The following is an 18,063-nucleotide window of genomic DNA, read 5'->3' as shown; positions in this document are numbered from 1 at the left end:
GATTCATAGAGAGAGAGAGAGAGAGAGGATGATTGATTTAGAGAGAGAGAGAGAGAGGATGATTGATTCATAGAGAGAGAGAGAGAGAGAGGATGATTGATTTAGAGAGAGAGAGAGAGAGAGAGGATGATTGATTCAGAGAGAGAGAGAGAGAGAGAGGATGATTGATTTAGAGAGAGAGAGAGAGAGAGAGAGAGGATGATTGAGTTAGAGAGAGAGAGGATGATTGATTTAGAGAGAGAGAGATAGAAAAATATAGAAGAACAATAACATAAGGAGAAAGTGTGGAGGACGAGTCCCAGAACCCAAACTCATCAGAGCCAATGGGTGTCTCTCGATATGCGTACTACCATGCTCCACACTCTCATGCTCCAACGACGTTCTCTTGACTACGTTCTTGTGCGGACGAGAGTGTGGAGAATGCATAAAACATTACATTTGAGAAGCACTTCCCCTACTGTTGAACCTCACACTGCAGGACAATGGCAACAACAGACAAAACAAGATATACACAAAGCAAAAGTTTTACTTCATAATTATCATCTAGATATGTGAATCGTAATAATCTAACTTGCCAGCTAGTTAAACAGGCAAAAAGGACCTAAAACTAATGTTATGCAAGGTTGATGTACATTTTGTGTGGGTAGATACCAATTCTTCGTGGCTACATTCTCCTTGAACTGCATTGTTGGTTAAGGGCTTGTCAGTAAGCATTCCACGGTAAGGTTGAATTCTGTTGTATTCGGCGGATGATTAGCTAGCTAGCCAGTTAGCCTAATTGACTTACTATGGACTTAGCTACCCATTCACTGAACAGTCTTGCAGCCAGGACAGTGGCAATAGAGACGAAAAAAAGATAAACACAAAGCAAATGTTTTACTTCATAACTATCAGCTAGCTATGCATATGTGAATCTTAATAATGTTGCTAACCAGATGGTATAAAAGGCAAAAATTACCTAAAACTAATATTATGCAAGGTAGATGTCAATTCTTTGTGGGTGGCTAGCTAACAATTCTTCAGTAGTAACAGTAGTAGCTAGCCAGTTAGCCCTATTGACTTATTATGGACTCTATGGGTTCTATGGTACCTAGGCAGGTCAACATGCTAAAATTTACACAGCATGTATTTATTAACATATCAACATAAAATATTGTAGTCAGGTAACATTTTACATGCGAATAAGCAACATTTCACATTCGAGAAGTTCCCTCCGCGCTCCGTTTCGGCTACTTTGATTTGGACTCATACCCCGACCCTCCCGTGCTCTAATTTGCATGCTCGGAGCGCGGTAGTATGCATTTTGAAAACCACCCATTGTCTCCGTTACACTACTACACTGTCTCGTGTCTTCAGAAGTCTGGAAGATAGAACACCCAATACGGCAACGTTGAGTTAGAATGTAGGAACGGAGCCCAACGGAACACAACAGTTTGAGTGGATAGGATACATTACTTGTGTTGATCTGTATTCATACTCAAATGCACTTGCATGAACAGAAGTACAGTTATAGGCGGGCACAGTGCATTAACTCTACAGACAAAAGGAACTTTACAGACGGCCCCATGTAACGCCAGGCCAGGCAGGGGTGGGGAACAGCCAGGCAGGCTCTACCTCTCCCAGGCTCTACCTGCAAGGTCATCTGTAAACAAGCCCTCCAGCCATCTGCCCCCTCCCCCTCCATCTGTACCACCCTCCCACCTCCCTCCAGCCAAACCAGACAGCCGTTATCCTGCTACCTGGGCCTGTGTCCGGAACTCTGGAATCCCAATTACAGTGCAACCCTGCTACTCTCTGACACTTCAAGCTGTTGAGGTGGAGCCAGGCAGAAAATGATACGGTGCGTTGCGAGAGAAACAAGAGTTTGGAGTAGTTCTGTAATCACTTTACAGTAGACTGCATAATGGGACAACAACATGTACTCAACACTGAGACATATCCTTAGGGAGCAGACCATCAAAGTACTAATTACTGGTGCTTTAAGTATTGGATTGTAACCCCTGACTAAACACACACTACACTCTTTTTTAGCTGTCCCCAATGGAGGTATAACACTTTTTAACACTTTTTTGCTCCAGGTAGAACCTTTTTGAGTTTGGTGTAGAACCCTTTCCAGAGTGTGTTCTACATGGAACCCAAAAGAGTTCTACCTGGAACCAAAATGAGTTCTACCTGGAATTAAAAAAGGGTCATCCTATGGGGACAGCCGAAGAACTCTTTTGGAACCCTTTTTCTAAGAGTATACTACTACACCTTAGGTGTACAAATGTAGGATCTTAATTTGAGCCAGTTTGCTTCAACAGGGAAATAGTCCTGCAGCAGTGGGAAATGTGAACTATTATGTGGGTTATAATTAATGAAAAAATTTTGTGGAGGTGGATACATTTTTCGTTAGGGCAAATCAAGTCTGACATTTCAAAATTAAATTACAAACTTTAGAAGCCTTTTAAAAACTCAAATACACTAGAAGTTTGCATTACCTGCCTTGCAGGGAAATTCTCAGCAACAAAAAAAATTATCAAATTAAGATCCTACATCTGTATATCCAGGATGGTGAGTCCAGACACTTCACAGCTGTCAGCCAAAACTGTTCGTCGAGGGCTGCAGTCCAAACACTTAAAAGACACCCTATCCCCTCAGCACTTAAATTAAGTGGACACTTCTGATGACGTATCATGACGTCTGACGAGTATACACTTGCAGGGCAAGGGGCGAGGGGGGAAGGAATGGACCACCCTTGGCCGTAAATTTGCCACTCAAACATCCCGCAATGATTGTGTTTTCAGCCACCGGTAACTTGTGGGTGCTTTATATGCACTACAGTCAATTACGAGTGTATGTCTACTTTTATTGAATATATCATTATTAATATACGCCTACTGTATGATAGCTAGCAAATTAATTAGCTTGCCTAGCTGGAACTTCTGAAGAAGGAAAATATTTTATTTCTACAATTTCCAAAAGATAACCAAACAAAAACATATTTAATTTTTACGTAGCATTCGTTTTTACTTACACTTGTATGTTGACTTCTCCATTGATGTTGTTTTTACGTTTTCGCGGATGTACAATCGTCGCGAATTGAATTATGGGGACTTCCTCTTGCTTGGCTAATCATTTGGACCACCCTTCAAGATGGCGACGGGGACTCCCCCAAGGGCGTAAGGCGAGGGTAAGTGGACGAGGGTGTGTCATTTAAGTGTTTGGACCGCAGCCTAGGTAGTGCACTATGAAGGGAATAGGGTGCCATTTGAGACAAGAGACAAAATTATTGATGAGAGGAGCCATCGAATTAGCATTCTTTGCTAAGCTGTTTAGGGATGCATTTGGAGTGTCTTGAAGGTTACGTCTCAGATTTCCCCTAGTGTCGCTACTCTTATCTGCTAATGAATTAATGGATAATATGATAATAGGACGTAAACACAACCTGTGTGCTGTTGTGGCAAACACATCATAGCCAAGAGCCAAGGGGGTTGGATGTTAAAGGAGACACACTTTACTCTGAATATTCCATCTGGGAATTCCGATATTCTGCCTCAAAATTACGATATTCCGTTTCAGACACAAATTTTTCCATAAGGGAAAATGGATTCTGAGAGCAATTTCCAATTAGCAGCCTGGAGAGATCAGTCTCCGCAGGGATACAGTGGGTTTGTATAAGTGTATAATCCATCATCCTGTGATGAGGGAGTGGGAATCATAATCCCATGATTGACTGGGTGGTTAACCCCGCATCATCATCAATGCAGTCCAACTGTCTGGGGTTAACCCTATATTGATTGACTCACACCAATCTACCAGCATGGTGTTAAGTCCAATACTAAGTCCGATACAACTTGAGTACTTTTTTGTTATAGCGAAGAGCGCATTCGACTCCCAGCAGATTCTGTACATTTCAGGTCTAATCTCATTATCTATACAATATGGATGTGTCAAAGTCTAATCATCCGTTAAACTGCTCAGTCAATCCACGTGGTATACAGATCAGTGGTTGGTATCATAAATCAACAAGTGGAACGTTTCAACAGATTGATCTAAGAAGAGGTGGATGGGGAGGAAAAGAGATGGAGAACATCATGACAAGGCTAGCAGAGGGTCACTGCATTTCCATGAGACTGGCTATGCAGGGATCCTGCTGCTGCTTTGTGTGTGTGGTGTGGTGTGGTGTGGTGTGGTGTGGTGTGGTGTGGTGTGGTGTGTGTGTGTGTGTGTGTGTGTGTGTGTGTGTGTGTACCGCAGACCAGGAGGAAAAGAGCCAAACAGACAGAGACTAATCCCAGAAAGTGTTCACAGCTAGCTCAATGTGACCTCCTTTAGCAGGCTACCCGTTCTTATCCACAGGAGGGAAAGTACATGCTCACCTGTTCTGAATACCTATACTCTATATAACAGCATGCTATAGATTCTGGCGAGAAAAACTATGCACACAGACATTACAAAAGTCTTGGATGAGACGTTTAGGTATTTTGTACTCCATGAAGCCTCATGGTGTGAGAAATCGTTATTGAATTACTTAACTTAAGTATGCGTTATTACTTGACCTGTACTAATTGAATGTGACTCCTCACCTCTTATCGTCTGTGACTACTAATGTACCTGTATGATATTGTCTATGCCTCGTACCTGTACTGTGCCTGAAAGTGGTCCTGGACGAAGCTGTGCCGCGTCCCAGGCTGGTGTGCTGCTGCTGGGCCGGAGACAGGGCTCTCCTCCGCTCCACCCAGCGGGCCCTGGAACAGAGAGAGAGAAAGCGTGAATGTGTGAATGTCCTGTATGTGTGTGTGTGTGTGTGTGTGTGTGTGTGTGTGTGTGTGTGTGTGTGTGTGTGTGTGTGTGTGTGTGTGTGTGTGTGTGTGTGTGTGTGTGTGTGTGTGTGAAAACGTCAACACAAGCTAGAGCTGAACACCAGCAGGGTAACAAGGTGTATCACAGCAGATGTAAACAGAAGCGCTACAATGGGACAGGTGCTAAATGAGGTGTTAATGCACGTTAATACACTCTTGTACTTTTTATAGTGTTCAGCTTCATTGGCGAAGAGAGAGAATGAAAACAGCCAGATCTTACCTCGTGACTGTCATTACGTGTGTGTGTGTGTGTGTGTGTTTGCGTTCCCATGTAATTCACTTTCCTCTCAGCATTACTGACCTTGGCTTAGAGGGAGATCGATGAGAGTTGGGTAGAAGGGAGAGCAGTAGGCAGGTAAACACATTAAAGTGAATATACTAAATCTGGGTTGATTCAAAACAAGTCAGTCCGGCTGACCACTAGGGCTGTAAAGGTTCACCAAACCCACTGTTCGGTGGTACGTATTGCGGTTTTGGGGTTACGGTTCGGTTCAGTTTCAGTACAGCGGGAAAATGAGACACCAACCATAATGTAGTTCATTTTTGTTTACTTAAGAAATACAAAGTGTTGATATTCCTGATTCCATATATGATCATGATCCATATAATGCAGGATGACAGCCCAATCAGGAATAACAACACTGTCTTGTATTTTCAGGGTTACATGGGTTGCGAGGTGGGGGTTTGTTACTATGCCGATAAATTACATTATCCATCCAGACCTTTGCCACCTAGGAATGTGTGTGACCGGATCTTCTCAAAGAGTAGTTGAGTACACCTGCTGTAGATGTCCTGCACAACATTGGCCAATTCATTGACAGCTTTGTCTTTAGCTTGCTTATATAGAGCGGGTACTGCCTGTTTGCAGAAATGGGTGTGAGAGGGCGAAGTTTATAATGAGGCTTGAGCACTTCCACAAAGTGCTGAAACCCCCTATTCTTCATAACCACAGAGAATGGGCGCATATCCGCGGCTATAAACATACCTATCACTCTTGTCATTTCTTTGCCCCGATCAGAATCAGCTGTGAATTGCTGTTTAAAAGCAGAAGGGAGTTTTTTTTTTTTTGCCGTTTCCGTCTTGCTCAGGTGGTAGGAATACTGGGGTGATGTCGGTGTCAATGTGTCAACATGTTTGAGGTGTTGGCAGCTGCATAGGCTATTCTTGTTGAGCAGTGGCAACATACTCGCTCTGTCTCTCGCCATTGTATTCTACTGGGAAGCCAAAATGTTCCTAATCTGCCGATTTTAACGATTATGGAGAATCCTCCTGGTTTATCGATCCCACCACTCGGCCATCGTACAGAACCAGTTCCCGCCTGTGCCTCACAAAAGGACCGTTTTAAATGCATCAATTAAAATTATTATTTTTATTACAACGTGTGCATAGGCACTAGTTGTTTTAACGGAATAGCCTGAACTGTATTTGTTTTTTATAGAGGTAAATAGAGGTTATAGAGGTAAATAGAGGTTTGCATGAGCCACTGAAGGAACGTCTAGAACCCTGACAAAACCAAATCTCTCTCCAACAGTAGATATATCACAGCTAAAGACTGTGTTACTTTCCAGATAGACAGGTAAATAAACATATACAGGAATAAAGTATAGAGCAGCCAAGCCCACCAACCACAGGCCTGACCTGAACCCTTGAGTCTCTTTTATAGAGGGAACCAGGCTGTGGCACGGACGGACCTGAAATCAATTCTCAAATCAGTCACAAATCGCTGCTGTATGAATTGATGGCTTTCACAGATGAAAAAAATGGCATTTGACATAACGTATCATCAGCCTGCGGGATATATTTCCTTTTTACCACAGCCAGTCATCATCTTACGGCTTTTTTACAAAATCATTCCCAGAAATCATAAGATCGATTATTGTCGCTCCCGGGGAACAAATCGGTCTTTGAAGCAACGTGTTCCGCACGCACGCACGCAGGCGCACGCACACACACCTCCACCATACATGATGGATAAGTGGAGTTAACAGGCATTTGTTTATTCTCCAGACACTTATGTGTCAGTCTAAATGACACAATAGAAAATAAACGTTTTTTTCTGGTTGGGGGGGGGGGGTCTTTCAACAGGCTGATTTGAAGATCCGCCTCTACTTTTGTTCACTTTTTAGCCTGTAGTTTTGAAAGTAGCGCTCGTGAGCCAAAAGTGGTTCCCTAAAATCTTCTGTGTGTGCATCTTGATAGCTGTCCCTCAAATGGCGAAGGGCTGAAGCTCATGTCTGGAACTCGAAGTGCTAGGTGGCCGGCCCATGTGTTGGAAAATGTAGGGAAAATGGCGCTGCACAGTTTCTTTCAAACTAGGGATTTTGTGGATAATCGAGGTAAGAAAGTCATTCTGCTCATAGATTATGCATGTAGGAACTACACATTGACACATCCAGCCCAAAGTGGAAGGTTTCAAAAATACTTTCTTAGTCGCCAAAGTTCCGGAGCACGTCTAACCATAGTTCAAGTTTACCTGACGGGGTGAGAGAAACTGCACTCACCCACAACTATAATTTATTGAAGTGCTTTGGTAGTTGGTGTATTGAGTTCTGTTCAGTGCACAGCGAAATCAAAACGAAGGATAGAGGGAACCACTGTGACTCATGGTGCTAGGGGACTGCAGGTAGATACTCTGCAATTACCTGAACAGTGCCTGCTGATGTAATCAAAGAGCAGCACACAGAGATATTTTCACCAAGAGCTTCTAGACTCTTGTTATGTTTTGGAGTGCTTTTAAAAATACATTCTTAGTCATCATAACCATACTAATCACTTCCTGCTAAGCTGAAGGAGACAGATCCACTGGATAACGGAGCTCATTGAGCTACATGCTTCCATACTGGATATTCATTGATACTCTCAGCTAATGAAAATGATCAAATAGACATCAATCAAATGTTTTTGAGGCATATATTATTTGGGACATGGGGAAATGTGTGTTGTGTGATGACTTTCAGCACATTTAGCGTACTGGCTCGATAAGATGATCATTGTTGTCTTCTTTGGAGTGTTGTATGAAGCTACATGCTTCCATACTATTACTCTTTCAGTAAATAGCCTATGAGAGAGGCCTTCAATTAGTTGCTATGCAGAGTCAAATAGTGAAGTAGCCTCAGCAAACAAAGGGGTCACAGCGACATCCTATGAGAGAGGCCTTCAATTAGTTGCTATGCTGAGTCAAATAGTGAAGTAGCCTCAGCAAACAAAGGGGTCACAGTGACATCCTATGAGAGAAGCCTTCAATTAGTTGCTATGCAGAGTCAAATAGTGAAGTAGGCTCAGCAAACAAAGAGGTCACAGCGACATCCTATGAGAGAGGCCTTCAATTAGTTGCTATGCAGAGTCAAATAGTGAAGTAGCCTCAGCAAACAAAGGGGTCACAGCGACATATCCAAGCTTTTATGGGGTTACGACTGAGGCTGATTCAATTGCTATTTAACTCATTCAGTTGAAACCTTGTAGAGAACCCTTTGAGAGGTTTTGGGCCATGTGGCTAAAGTATTGTGTAACCCCATGATAAACTGCATAGCATAGGTAAGTTTATACTGACTGCTTTCAGTGAGAACAGTACAGTTGACGGTAAAGAAATAGAGCAATAGGATGAAGGAGCTATTTGAGTTGCTCTGCCCCAAAACATGACTTTAGTAGCTGTTTCCGACCTGGATGGTAATGGACAGTTTAGAGGCCCTGCGTGAGGTAGTGAGATTGAAAATGAATTCATTGTCACCTGGGGACCAGAGCTAAGCGTTGGAGGCGATTTTGAAGTCGACATCAATTTCCGTTTTGGGGTGAAAGTTCTGCCCTGAAGTTTGTGCCTGTCTAAAAATCTCTAATTACCTCAAACTAATTTAGGACACATTTAGAGCAAGGTCACATATCAATATCTTATGTTGTGATTAGTGTATCAACACGTGTATCAATAAAACATAAGTACCGTACAACCAAGATCGACAACATAACCCTGGAGAATATCTGTCAGCTTTGTTTCATCAACATCTGTGATGTAATCAATTATTTGACACACTTCTGTGTCAACAGCAAAAGGCCTAACTGCTATTTATACCTCTCCTCCCCTCTTCGCATCTTAAATGTGTCACCCTGTTTCTGAAAAAAAGGGAAGAAAGTCCATTATGCTTCCTGTGAAGAAGATGATGTGTGTGGTACACTTTCCTAGTTTCCCCAAAGGCAGGACAATCTCATCGAGCCACTAGAAACACTCTCTTCAGAAGAGCACTCACCTACTTTGGGAATAGCAGCAGTAGAGTGTGTGATACATCTAAGTGTTAGTAAGAAACTATAGTAGTCTGAAAGTGTGTGAGGCATCTAAGTGTTAGTAAGACACTATAGTAGTCTGAAAGTGTGTGAGGCATCTAAGTGTTAGTAAGAAACTATAGTAGTCTGAAAGTGTGTGAGGCATCTAAGTGTTAGTAAGAAACTATAGTAGTCTGAAAGTGTGTGAGGCATCTAAGTGTTAGTAAGAAACTATAGTAGTCTGAAAGTGTGTGAGGCATCTAAGTGTTAGTAAGAAACTATAGTAGTCTGAAAGTGTGTGAGGCATCTAAGTGTTAGTAAGAAACTATAGTAGTCTGAAAGTGTGTGAGGCATCTAAGTGTTAGTAAGAAACTATAGTAGTCTGAAAGTGTGTGAGGCATCTAAGTGTTAGTAAGAAACTATAGTAGTCTGAAAGTGTGTGAGGCATCTAAGTGTTAGTAAGAAACTATAGTAGTCTGAAAGTGTGTGAGGCATCTAAGTGTTAGTAAGAAACTATAGTAGTCTGAAAGTGTGTGATACATCTAAGTGTTAGTAAGAAACTATAGTAGTCTGAAAGTGTGTGAGGCATCTAAGTGTTAGTAAGAAACTATAGTAGTCTGAAAGTGTGTGAGGCATCTAAGTGTTAGTAAGAAACTATAGTAGTCTGAAAGTGTGTGATACATCTACAGTAAGTGTTAGTAAGAAACTATAGTAGTCTGAAAGTGTGTGAGGCATCTAAGTGTTAGTAAGAAACTATAGTAGTCTGAAAGTGTGTGAGGCATCTACAGTAAGTGTTAGTAAGAAACTATAGTAGTCTGAAAGTGTGTGAGGCATCTACAGTAAGTGTTAGTAAGAAACTATAGTAGTCTGAAAGTGTGTGATACATCTACAGTAAGTGTTAGTAAGAAACTATAGTAGTCTGAAAGTGTGTGAGGCATCTAAGTGTTAGTAAGAAACTATAGTAGTCTGAAAGTGTGTGAGGCATCTACAGTAAGTGTTAGTAAGAAACTATAGTAGTCTGAAAGTGTGTGAGGCATCTACAGTAAGTGTTAGTAAGAAACTATAGTAGTCTGAAAGTGTGTGATACATCTAAGTGTTAGTAAGAAACTATAGTAGTCTGAAAGTGTGTGATACATCTAAGTGTTAGTAAGAAACTATAGTAGTCTGAAAGTGTGTGAGGCATCTAAGTGTTAGAAAGAAACTATAGTAGTCTGAAAGTGTGTGAGGCATCTACAGTAAGTGTTTATGAGGACGTGTTAAAGAGTCTCAATAGGTTAGAGTCAGACTCATAATGGCCGTGCTTTCTTCTGACAAACTACATTAGAACGTTTTGCAAGATCTAAGGACGATGGTACAAAAATTAGAAATAGGCTTACGTGTTGTAACATTATGAAAGTGAGGAGCAAAACCATGACAACATTTTACAACAACCATTACAAATAGTTGGATAATAGCGTCCATAATAGCTTGTCATCCAATGTAAAAAAAAACAACACAAAAAACATTATTATGCACAGCAAACTCCAGACTATCTAGTAATAATATTGTTTTGTCTCTTATTAAGTATTTTCAACCAAGAAGCTATTCTGCTGATAATGATGAGCCATATGAACAAGACGTCTCTTTCAAGCTGTCGAATCCCCAAAGCAATTTTTTCCTTCGCTAACACAATTAAAGATTAAATACAGACATGGATGGCCTGAGACGTGCTGGGGAATAATGGTTTATTGGAGCTATTAGCGCACGAGCGAGAGAGCAAGAGCGAGAGCGAGAGAGTGAAAGCACTAGAAAATATTACATCTAGGGATTCTGCAAATCCTACAACACAGTGCAGAAGGTGCGCCATTAGAGAGGTGAATTTGAGTCTCTTGGTTTTGTCCTGTTAGCAGAGTTGTGTACCCGGCAAGGTTGGAAGCTGACACAGATCGCTGACCAGCAGCGCTGTAGCTAACTCAAATTTGACCTTCCTTTCTTTCAAAATATGGACAAAAATACAGGATATGCTAATAGGTACAGTCCTTCAGGTCAGCTAACTAAAATGTGACCTTCCTTTCAGTCAAAATGTGGACAAAAACACAGGATATGCTAATAGGTACAGTCCTTCAGGTCAGCTAACTCAAATTTGACCTTCCTTTCTTTCAAAATATGGACAAAAATACAGGATATGCTAATAGGTACAGTCCTTCAGGTCAGCTAACTAAAATGTGACCTTCCTTTCAGTCAAAATGTGGACAAAAACACAGGATATGCTAATAGGTACAGTCCTTCAGGTCAGCTAACTAAAATGTGACCTTCCTTTCAGTCAAAATGTGGACAAAAACACAGGATATGCTAATAGGTACAGTCCTTCAGGTCAGCTAACTCAAATGTGACCTTCCTTTCAGTCAAAATGTGGACAAAAACACAGGATATGCTAATAGGTACAGTACTTCGGGTCAGCTAACTCAAATGTGACCTTCCTTTCAGTCAAAATGTGGACAAAAACACAGGATATGCTACTAGCTGATAGTAAAAACCGAGACCAATACCTTGAGTAGATGGAAGAATCAACACAAATACAGCCAGAGACAGAACTAAACCAAAGTCAGAGATAGTATAGTATACTAGCATAGTACAGAATCGTCAGCTGAGTAGCCTGGTCCCAGTCCTTACACAAATCACCATGGAAACATTGGGTTCCTTTCCCATCAAAATGTGGACTGAGGAGGACGTTTTTCATTAAACACAGCATCTTCTTGGAAATGAGTTGTGAGTTTAAAACCAAGAAGCACAAACTCTCCCCGCAGCAATTCATCTTCATAAAATAACTCAACATGCTTTTTAACAGTTACATACTGCAGAGTTGTGTTTATTCTATTTTCCTAATAGAGAGGAAGGGAAGCTAGTGGGCTTAACCCGGGTTGTATTGCTTAGGCACCAAATGGGGGAAAAACAGACAAACAGGGAGGAACTAGCTGATCTTGATCTCGTAGAATAAGAAGTGCTTGTTTTAGTTTTCCAGAATGTGTTATCGTAAGAGGTGCATAGTTTCGCAACTTGCTTTTAGCAATCCAATTGTTTATCATGCCACTAACAGGTTAAGGTAATACATAAGGCTTATATAAGGGGATTGACTCACTGTCCTGGGGTGTGTAATTCTGTTGAGAGTGAGTGGCTGATAAAGAGAGGCTCCGGGTGGACGCTGCAGTAGTAGTAGTAAGAGTGTATTGTGGGGAATACCAGCAGACCCAAGGCATGTGTTGCCAGGCACTGCAGCGAAGGCTCGGGCTACTTAATTCTCTATTCATAACAAATCCAAAGCCCAGTGGGCTTCGCTGCACACTAGAGAAGGCACCTTCCCCACAAGTAGGTCAACAGGCACTTAGCTGGACCTTAGAACAAACAACAGATGCCCCCATTCAACTGTGATTTCTCTAAAAGTGGGTGTGTGCGTGCACTAACATTTTCTTATATCTGGGAACCAGTGATGAATAAATACCCCTATAGTATTTTTCCTTGCTCTGCCATTGTCTGCCAAGGCAGGTGGGCCTGCCAAAAATACATGTGAAGCAGGAGCTAGCGTAACATGAGAGATGCTAATATGCAAAAAGTGCGAAAAAGTTAAATTGTGTAATCCAAAAGTGCTGAACGCTAGCAGCTAACAGATCCAGATCAATTTTCTGGGCCCCCTGTGCTCAGAGGAGAATATTAGCACTGGCATTCAAACCCTCCCAGGCTATTTACAGTGCTTTGTAAAAGTATTCATCCGCCTTGGTGTTTTTCCTATTTTGTTGCATTACAAACTGTAATTTAAATTTCATGTAATGAACATACACAAAATAGTCCAAATTGGTGAAGTGAAATGAAAAAACTTAATTGTTTCAAAAAAATAAAAAAATAACTGAAAAGTGGTGTGTGCATATGTATTCACCCCCTTTGCTAGGAAGCCCCTAAATAAGATCTGGTGTAACCAATTACTTTCATAAGTCACATCACTAATTAAATAAAGTCCACCTGTGTGCAATCTAAGTGTCACATATGTCACGTGATCTCAGTATATATACACCTGTTCTGAAAGGCCTCAGAGTCTGCAACACCACTAAGCAAGGGGCACCACCAAGCAAGCAGCACCATGAAGACCAAGGAGCTCTCCAAACAGGTCAGGGACAAAGTACAGATCAGGGTTGAGTTATAAAAAATAAAACAAAAACTTTAAACATCCCACGGAGCACCATTAAATCCATTATTAAAAAATGGAAAGCATATGGCACCACAACAAACCTGCCAAGAGAGAGTATCTGTCCATAGGACCACTTTAAGCTGTACACTCCACAGAGCTGGGCTTTACGGAAGAGTGGCCAGAAAAAAGCCATTGCTTAAAGAAAAAAATAAGCTACACGTTTGGTGTTCACCAACAGGCATGTGGGAGACTCCCCAAACATATGGAAGAATGTACTCCGGTCAGATTAGACTAAAATTGAGCTTTTTGGCCATCAAGGAAAACGCAATGTCTGGCGCAAACCCAACACTTCTCATCACCCCGAGAACACCATCCCCATCATGCTGTGGGGATGTTTTTCATCGGCAGGGACTGGGAAACTGGTCAGAATTGAAGGGATGATGGATGGCAGTAAATACAGGGAAATTCTTGATGGAAACCTGTTTCAGTCTTCAATAGATTTGAGACTGGGACAGAGGTTCACCTTCCAGCAGGACAATGACCCAAAGCATACTGCTAAAGCAACACATGAGTGGTTTAAGGGGAAACATTTAAATGTCTTGGAATGTCCTAGTCAAAGGCCAGACCTCAATCCAACTGAAAAACTGTGGTATGACTTAAAGATTGCTGTACACCAGCGGAACCAATCCAACTTGAAGGAGCTGGAGCAGTTTTGCCTTGAAGAATGGGCAAAAATCCTAGTGGCTAGATGTGTCAAGCTTATAGAGACATAAACCAAGAGACGTGCAGCTGTAATTGCTGCAAAAGGTGGCTCTACAAAGTATTAACTTTGGGGGGGGTGAATAGTTATGCACGCTCAAGTCTTCTGTTTTTTTGTCTTATTTCTTGTTTGTTTCACAATAAAAAAATATTTTCCATTTTCAAAGTGGTAGGCTTGTTGTGTAAATCAAATGATTCAAACCCCCTAAAAATATATTTTAATTCCAGGTTGTAAAGCAACAAAATAGGAAAAATGCCAAGGGGGGTGAATACATTCGCAAGCTACTGTAATTGATTTCCAGAATTTAGATGATTGGAGCAGAGCAAGATTTCAGAAGTTATTCCACAGCTAAAGCAGACGTACAGGACATACTGGCTACATGAATCTTGTATCAAAGTCAAGGGGAATCTATTCCCAAGCAGACAGAAAGTGAGATGTGTATTTGAAAAGGTTATTATATACACTGATAGCTTGCGGAATGGCTTATCCATAAAATTAGGTGAGAAATTAAGCTTACAAAGCTTAAGAAATGGGAAGTCAAGTGATCATGTGTAGCTGTTTACATACCACCAGAGTCAGAGGCTGGCACTAAGACAGCATTGAATGAGCTGTATTCCGCCATAAGCAAACAAGAAAATGCTCACCCAGAGGCGGCGCTCCTAGTAGCCGGGGACTTTAATGCAGGGAAACTTATATCCGTTTTACCATATTTATATCAGCATATTAAATGTGCAACCAGAGGGAAAAAAACTCTAGACCACCTTTACTCCACACAGAGATGGATACAAAGCTCTCCCTCGCCCTCCATTTGGCAAATCTGACCGTAATTCTATCCTCCTCATTCCTGCTTACAAGCAAAAATTAAATCAGGAAGCACCAGTGACTATATCAATAAAAAAGTGGTCAGATGAAGCATATGCTAAGCTACAGGTCTGTTATGCTAGCACAGATTGGAATATGTTCCGGGATTCCTCCGACGGCATAGAGGAGTACACCACATCAGTCATTGGCTTCATCAACAAGTGCATCGATGACATTGTCCCCACAGTTACCGTACGTACATACCCCAACCAGAAACAATGGATTACAGGCAACATCCGCACTGAGCTAAAGGCTAGAGCTGCCACTTTCAAGGAGCGGGACTCTAAACCAGAAGCTTATAAGAAATCCCGCTATGCCCTCTGACGAAACAACAAACAGACAAAGCATCAATACAGGACTAAGATCGAATCGTACTACACCGGCTCTGGTGCTCGTCGGATGTGGCAGGGCTTGCAAACCATTATAGACTACAAATGGAAACACAGCCGAGAGTCGCCCAGTGACACGAGCCTACCAGACGAGCTAAACTACTTCTATGCTCGCTTCGAGGCAAATAACACTGAAACATGCATGAGAGCACCAGCTGTTTTGGAAGACTGTGTGATCATGTTCTCCGCAGCCAATGTGAGTAAGACCTTTAAACAGGTCAACATCCACAAGGCCGCAGGGCCAGACGGATTATTAGGACGTGTACTGTCTTCACTGACATTTTCAACCTCTCCCTGTCCGAATCTGTAATAGCAACATGTTTCAAGCAGACCACCATAGTGCCTGTGCCCAAGAACACTAAGGTAACCTGCCTAAACGACTACCGGCCCGTAGCACTCATGTCTGTAGCCAGACTGTAGTCATGGCTCACATCAACACCATTATCCCAGAACCCCTAGACCCACTCCAATTTGCATACCGCCCAACAGATCATTGCATCAGATGATGCAATCTCTATTGTAATCCACACTGCCCTTTCCCACCTGGACAAAAGGAACACCTATGTGAGAATGCAATTCATTGACTACAGCTAAGCGTTCAACACCATAGTGCCCTCAAAGCTCATCAATAAGCTAAGGACCCTGGGACAAACACCTCCCTCTGCAACTGGATCCTGGACTTCCTGACGGGCCGCACCCAGGTGATAAGGGTAGGTAACAACACACCCACCACGTTGATCCTCAACACAGGTGCCCCTCAGGGGTGCGTGCTCGGTTCCCTCTTGTACTCCCTGTTAACTCATGACTGCACGGCCAGCCACGACTCCAACACCATCTTTAAGTTTGTAGATGACACAACAGTGGTAGGCCTGATCACTGAGAATGACGAGACAGCCTATAGGGAGGAGGTCAGAGACCTGGCCGTGTGGTGCCAGGACAACAACCTCTCCCTCAACGTGATCAAGACAAAGGAGATGATTGTGGACTACAGGAAAAAGAGGACCGAGCACTCCCCCATTCTCATTGACGGGGCTGCAGTGCAGCAGGTTGAGAGCTTCAAGTTCCTTGGTGTCCACATCACCAACAAACTAACATGGTCCAAACACACCAAGACAGTCGTGAAGAGGGCACGACAAAACCTATTCCCACTCAGGAGACTGAAAAGATTTGTCATGGGTCCTCAGATCCTCAAAAGGTTATACACCTGCACCATCGAGAGCATCCTGACTGGTTCCATTACAGCCTGGTATGGCAACTGCTCGGCCTCCGACCGCAAGGAACTACAGAGGGTAGTGCGAACGGCCCAGTACATCACCAGGGCCAAGCTTACTGCCATCCAGGACCTCTATAACAGGCGGTGTCAGAGGAAGGCCCTAAAAATGGTCAAAGACTCCAACCACCCTAATCATAGACTGTTCTCTCTGCTACCGCACGGCAAGCGGTACCGGAGCGCAACGTCTAGGTCCAAGAGGCTTCTAAACAGCTTCTACCCTCAAGCCATAAGACTCCTGAACACCTAATCAAATGTCTACCCAGACTATTTGCACATTTGATTTGATGATCATGCACTATGTAACGGCCTATTGCTAGGCAGCTACATAAACAATGGATTTTTATTTATTTATTGGTTTCGCACAATGCTTGCACTGAACATTTCTGCCCTGGAGCATGTATTGAACACAGAAATAAAAATAACCTATGCCTTTTCTCCCTCAGAAGATGTTGTACCCAGGATCCTTTTCTGCTGTTGCTTTTGCCATGAAAATGTGACGTCAAACAGATACATATCACTGCAATCAGCAGAACTAAGGCAGCGTGGGAGGCACACACAAGGCTATACTCATAGGTATTGGGTATCAGAACATCACATTTCTGCACACGCATGACCCGTAGACTCAAGGACTGAATCCTAAATGGCACTCTATTCCCATATTATATTGTTTCCTACTCTATTCCCATATTATATTGTTTCCTACTCTATTCCCATATTATATTGTTTCCTACTCTATTCCCATACTATATTGTTTCCTACTCTATTCCCATACTATATTGTTTCCTACTCTATTCCCATATTATATTGTTTCCTACTCTATTCCCATATTATATTGTTTCCTACTCTATTCCCATATTATATTGTTTCCTACTCTATTCCCATACTATATTGTTTCCTACTCTATTCCCATATTATATTGTTTCCTACTCTATTCCCATATTATATTGTTTCCTACTCTATTCCCATACTATATTGTTTCCTACTCTATTCCCATATTATATTGTTTCCTACTCTATTCCCATATTATATTGTTTCCTACTCTATTCCCATATTATATTGTTTCCTACTCTATTCCCCTATTATATTGTTTCCTACTCTATTCCCATACTATATTGTTTCCTACTCTATTCCCATACTATATTGTTTCCTACTCTATTCCCATATTATATTGTTTCCTACTCTATTCCCATATTATATTGTTTCCTACTCTATTCCCATACTATATTGTTTCCTACTCTATTCCCATATTATATTGTTTCCTACTCTATTCCCTTATTATATTGTTTCCTACTCTATTCCCATATTATATTGTTTCCTACTCTATTCCCATATTATATTGTTTCCTACTCTATTCCCATATTATATTGTTTCCTACTCTATTCCCATATTATATTGTTTCCTACTCTATTCCCATATTATATTGTTTCCTACTCTATTCCCATATTATATTGTTTCCTACTCTATTCCCATATTATATTGTTTCCTACTCTATTCCCATATTATATTGTTTCCTACGGGCCCTGGTC

At 41.8% G+C, this 18,063-nt stretch overlaps 1 protein-coding gene across 2 annotated transcripts in view; it reads right to left on the bottom strand.

The window, feature by feature from the left end:
* The window catches only part of LOC129836464 (ubiquitin carboxyl-terminal hydrolase 43-like), a 117,038-nt gene that overhangs the window by 68,741 nt on the left and 30,234 nt on the right, over positions 1-18,063 (bottom strand). For both annotated transcript variants that reach the window (XM_055902672.1, XM_055902682.1), the window contains exon 3: positions 4,624-4,730. In XM_055902672.1, coding sequence (XP_055758647.1) covers positions 4,624-4,730 — 107 coding nt within the window. The remainder of the gene's footprint in view (positions 1-4,623; positions 4,731-18,063) is intronic.

Source organism: Salvelinus fontinalis, chromosome 3, assembly GCF_029448725.1.
Source record: "Salvelinus fontinalis isolate EN_2023a chromosome 3, ASM2944872v1, whole genome shotgun sequence".
NCBI lineage: Eukaryota > Metazoa > Chordata > Actinopteri > Salmoniformes > Salmonidae > Salvelinus > Salvelinus fontinalis.
Note: the sequence above shows the minus strand (reverse complement) of the source record. Positions and strands in the feature narration are given on the sequence as shown.